A 5,213-nucleotide genomic window follows, 5' to 3' on the forward strand; every position below is an offset into this window, starting at 1 on the left:
GTGGGGGGAGATTAAGAGGGTAGAACATACAACTCCCCTTGGCCCCAGCAACCAGACCTTGGAAGACTGGGAGGGGACCTGCTAAACTTTGGCCCCAACCTTCACAAAAAACAAGCTCTGAATCCACTGGGCTCTCCAGATGCCTGGATCGAGTCCTGTGGGTTGCTGTTATCTACCCCACATCCAGCTCAAGGAGGGTGACTTCTCTCTCCCTTGCAGAGGACTCCTGCTTTCTGCTCACCCCTCCCTCCCACCCACCCTGGCTGCCTTTGGAGGGTTGCCCAGACCCCACCCCAGCCCCTCAGCAGAGCCCTCAAACAGAGTCACAGGACCGCTCCCCTGAGGTTTAGCATCAGTCTTTAATGCTGTCACGCTGCACATTGACAAGTCACGCACTTTGGTCTTGTGTTGGCAGTGGCAACTTACAGTGAGTCTAAAGGTCTGAGCACCAGACTGGCCTGCAAGGAACAGATACTTGTTCCTACATGCCTCCCCCCGCCCCCACCAGGTTCCTTCCGAATTCCATCCTGGCCCCTTACAGAGCAGCAGCTGCTGTGGACTGGTTTCATCTGAGTGCACACCAACTTTACACGGAATTATAAAAACATATTTACAGACGTTCCACAGTGCTCCTGTAATCAGAAGCAAAGACCCTTTTATCAAAAGGGATTATACCTAGGGCTGTGCAAAATTCAAAAGGATCAGATCCTTTTGAGAGTCCAGAGTCCATTAAACAAAAAATTACCTGGGCCACTGGTAAATCCCAGGTGTGCCAAAAGATTGCCTTACAGAAAAGGAAAGTGAGCGCATTCAGCCTTGGAGCCAGGGGTCGAGAGGACCCCCTGCTCCGGCCAGGGCCCCAGACGCTCGAGAAGAGGCAGCTGCACAAGTTACTCGCTCACTGGAGGCCGGCTCCCTTGGTCTTGCTGGAACGAGAGAGGTATTGCTTGTAGGAGCCGGCCAGGCAGTTCGGCAGAAATAGTCTAGGTTCTCAATTTGAGATGACAAGAGAAAAGACGGGATTCTTCAGGGGAAGAGTAAGACGTGGGAGACAAATACAGAATAAAACATGAACTGATTACACAACAGAAACTGAGGAGTGTACAGGGTCTGGTAACCAAGAAGGCAGGTCCATACCACGTCTAACATCTGCAAGCAAAGGGACTACAGAGGGATCAAGTCCAGCTGTGGGTCTGCCTCTCCCCCTGGGCAGGGCCTGGAGGAGGAGGGTGTGGGCCCATCCTGGAGGGCGGCAGGACCCAGTGGGGCAGACTGGACTGCCTTTTCCTGCTGTCCCCACCACCTGCCACCCTATCACTCGAAAAACCACTTAAGTCTAGTGCACGACTTTAAAAGATTGTAATATATTCTCTGGAAAACATTCAGCAGTATGAAAGCCCGCCCTGGGCCCTCCCGCCCTCTCACGGGTCCACAGCTGGTGGAACAGTCTGGAAATCCTTGAGCTCTGGAAAGGTCCCTGGTCAGTCCTTGGGGAACATAGTTGACTATATCGGAAGAACCTGCTCAAGAACGGTTCTTGATGTCTGGGGAATCCTTTCGGGGAAGATCACTTCAAACTCAATAATGAGGTCCCCACGTTTCTCGGGCATTTTGGGGAGAGGAAGTCCTTCGCCAGGAACTTTTCGCCGCATGCCAGGCCTGATGACATCCTTGAATACAACAGGTATGGTCCTGCCGTCCAGAGTTGGGACATTCACTGTACAGCCACACAGAGCCTTGGAAAGCAAATGGACAGCATTAGATAGAGAGTAGCTTCGGAAGCTCACATCCTGCCCAGAGGCTGTTTAATGTAGGGTAAGCACCATGAGGCCTTTGTAGCTAAGACCCTGCCCCCAGATCCACCCAGGTCACCAGCACAGAAGCTCTGGGAAAACAGAGCTCTGGAAAGTCTTGTTGCTACTGCACCTCCCAAGCCTGGCACGCACCAAGAGCTCAGAAATATGTGTCAAGCAAATACTGAACTGTGTCAAAAAGCAGACTTCTCCCTCCACAGACGTTGCCCTGCCTAGTGCCTTACCTCCCGAAGGGTGATCCTGGCTGGGTAAATGACATCAGAGCCATCTCTCTTAAAGATATTGTGTGGCTTGTCCTTTAAAACAAAGACGATGTCGGCTGGAATGTTGTTGGAGGTCTGGTCTCCTTCCTTGGGGAAGGTGATTTTGGTCCCTTCTTTCCACCCCCGCTTCACTTCAATGGTCAAGATTTTGTCTTCGTTGCGAATGCTCTTTCCATCAGGGTTCAGCCGCTTATGAGAGATTTTCATTTTCTTGGTACAGCCGCTATAGATCTCTTCAAGTGATACCCTAAGGTCATGGGTGACGGGGGGATCTTGCTTCCTTCGGGTGGGCTCTTGGGCAGGGCGGGAGCGGCCAAAGTTCATGTTGGTGAAGCCACCCATGCCCATGGGGAAGCCTGAGAATGGGTCATCGATGTCCATGCCTTCCTCCCCGTTGCGCTGCCCAAAAAAGGTGTCAAAGGGATTTCGGCCACCGAAGAACTCAGCAAACATGGCGTGAGGGTCTCCATGGAATGTGTAGCTGAAAGAGGTACCATTAGCACCACCGCTGCTCCCGCCACTGGGGCCACTGCCCTTTAGGCCTGAAAAGCAAAAGCAGAAGAAATCAGATGGCTGGCTAGGAGCTTAGCTCTCCAGGAGCTTTCCTTAAGGAAAAAAGCTTAGGAGCCATTGTGGGAGGAATTTTTTTAGCCTGTCTGGGAAGAATAAGGAAGAACCCCAAGCTTTTACCTCCCACTTGCAGCGGCAAAAACAGAACCCTTACTCCCCAAAGTAGGTAGTTCATTGTGGCATGACAGTGGTGAAAGGCTCAAGCTCTGAGATGGCCATTATCTCTTGGGGTCACCCAGGTCTTCACACCTGAGTAACCCATCCTTCCTGCAATGTTACAAGGAGTACAAAGAATTCACTAACCTATCCAATTAAAAAAGCACAACCCAGGACCAATTTTCACTAAATGTTTACTCTTAAATATTTTAAGGCTAGAGACGTGTGGGAGAGTACAGATGAAGGTGAAACTGTAAACGGAGACTTTCAAATTCTCACACCCTGGCACTTACTGCCACCATTCTTACATAAAAAGTCACTTCTTTCTGAACACCAAGCCCAGAAGCCAGCCTGAGTCATCAACGGGCAACTGGACAACAAGAAAGCTTTCTTTTTCCCTGAAGAGGGCTACCCCGGGGAGGCTGGGCAGAGACACGCCCCATTGCTCCATGTACCTTGACGGCCGACTACGTGCCCGGCACGGCACGGAGCCAGGTAAGCACTTTACAGGGATTACCTCACTCCACTCTCAGAGAGCCCTGGGAGGTCGCTCGGCGTTAATTGTCACTCTCGTTTGCAGGCTCACTACACGCAGGCTATGCCCGGCGCTTAGCCAGAGGCCCCGCCCTGCACCCCAGGGCGGCAGAGCCTCCCACCTCGCCCAGGTGAGCCTAGGGCCCGCGGGGCCACAATGCCACCAGTCAAGCTAGACCTTCGAACCCTCTCCTCCTGCACCCGCACCCCCCGGACCGATCGGGGCCGTGGGCGGAGGCGGGCGCCCAGGGAGGGGCAGCCCCAGACATACTAGAAGCTTCTGGGCGAGCAGCGCAGCCAGGGCTGCTCCTCCCATCGGGCGGCCGCCTATCCGAGAGCGGAGGCCCGTGTGGCCAGAGGGCGGGCGCTGCTCGCCCCCGGGGGCCGGAGCGCCCCACACTCCCCGGGACGCCGCAGCGTGGCCGCTGTGCCTCGGTTTCTCCGCCTGTCAAACGGCGGGGCCGCGCCCCCGGCCGCGCGCGCGCACACTACCTTCCTCTCCATAGCGGTCGAAGATCTCGCGCTTGCGCGGGTCGCTGAGCACGTCGTAGGCCTCGGCGATCTCCTTGAACTTCTCCTCGGCGCCGGGCTCCTTGTTCTTGTCTGGGTGGTAACGCAGCGCCTGGCGACGGTAGGCCCTCTTGATCTCCTCATCCGACGCACCGCGGGCCAGGCCCAGCGTCTGGTAATAGTCCTTGCCCATTGCCCACGCCTGCGGCCCGCCGCCCAGCTGTACCCGTCCCCCGGCTCCGCCGCCCCCCCGCTCCCGGAGTCTATATACCCGCCCGGCGGAAGCTTCCAGAGCCCGCCAGCCCCCTCCAGAACCTTCCGCCCCGCCCCCTACACAGTTTCGACCAATCGCCGCCGCCCAGGCTGCTCTACGCAACATCCGGGGAGGGGCCGCGCCGCCAACAGCCCCCTGCGCGCGGCCACGCCCCTTCCCGCTCCGTCCTCGGCAACGCCTTCCCGTGGAGCGTGCCCCCCGGGAGACGGAGGCCCCGCCCACCCCCCGCGGGAACCAATAGCGATCTTGCTTTACTGCTCCTGATGACCCGGCCGGCCGCGCAGCCCTCCCCCTGCCTGGGTCAATAGGTTACGACGCGCTGCTGCGGGAAGGGGCGGGGTCGGGGAAGACTCCTTCCGTAGTAGAAGCAAACGTGCCCGCTCCTATCTCACATGGCATGGGAATCAGTTCCTGCCAGGAGTCTCGGGGCGGGGGGAGTTACCTAATCTTTCCTTGTCCCAGACACCCACCCTCCTTCTGGGACTAAAATTACCCACCCGCCCTCTGCTACCGGCTGTGGGGAGAATGCACTTCGGAGCCCCGGTACTGTCCCTGTCCTCATCCATACAGTACCCTGTAAAGCGAGGTGAGCACCCGGGACCAAAGTTCATCTCCCTGGAGAGGTCTTTTCAGTCCAGCTCCTCAAGCCTTTCAGTTTACCGTATTCTCAAGAACCCCTGCCACTGAAATTTGAAATTACCCTGTTCCTTGGTTTTCATGCTAAATGTCACCCTCCTCCCAGCCTGCGATCACCACGAGGGCAGGGACTGGGTCTTAACAGTGCTGGGTCTCCAGTGCCAGAAACGTGTCTGGAACCGACGCTTCGTAAATATTCCTGGCTGTTTTTAATACACCTGCTTCTTTTTCCCCTCCCCACTACCTTTATGATTTGGGGGAGACATGGGCGTGTCATACACCTCTCAGGACCTCTGTTTCCTCATCTGTGGGCAACATGATCCCTTTCGGCTCTGAGAGTCTGGGGTGTCTGTGGTCAAGGGCAGGGCTGACGGGGTAAGAAGGCTCAGAAAGGGGTACCACCTGAGAAGGGAAGAGGGAAGAGGGGGGGTAGGTGGTGGTGCCCTGTGAAGGGGA

At 56.2% G+C, this 5,213-nt stretch overlaps 1 protein-coding gene across 1 annotated transcript; it reads right to left on the reverse strand.

Annotated features, from left to right (window-relative positions):
- Window positions 1-340: 340 nt before the first annotated feature.
- On the reverse strand, window positions 341-4,159 carry DNAJB1 (DnaJ heat shock protein family (Hsp40) member B1). Its single transcript, XM_036848539.1, has 3 exons — window positions 3,830-4,159; window positions 2,039-2,619; window positions 341-1,736 (listed from the first exon to the last, which is right to left on the reverse strand). The coding sequence occupies exons 1-3, from the start codon at window positions 4,038-4,040 to the stop codon at window positions 1,506-1,508; spliced, it is 1,023 nt and encodes a 340-aa protein (XP_036704434.1). The 5' UTR covers window positions 4,041-4,159; the 3' UTR covers window positions 341-1,505.
- Window positions 4,160-5,213: the final 1,054 nt, after the last annotated feature.

The sequence above is a fragment of the Balaenoptera musculus genome, chromosome 3 (assembly GCF_009873245.2).
Source record: "Balaenoptera musculus isolate JJ_BM4_2016_0621 chromosome 3, mBalMus1.pri.v3, whole genome shotgun sequence".
In the NCBI taxonomy this organism is placed as follows: domain Eukaryota; kingdom Metazoa; phylum Chordata; class Mammalia; order Artiodactyla; family Balaenopteridae; genus Balaenoptera; species Balaenoptera musculus.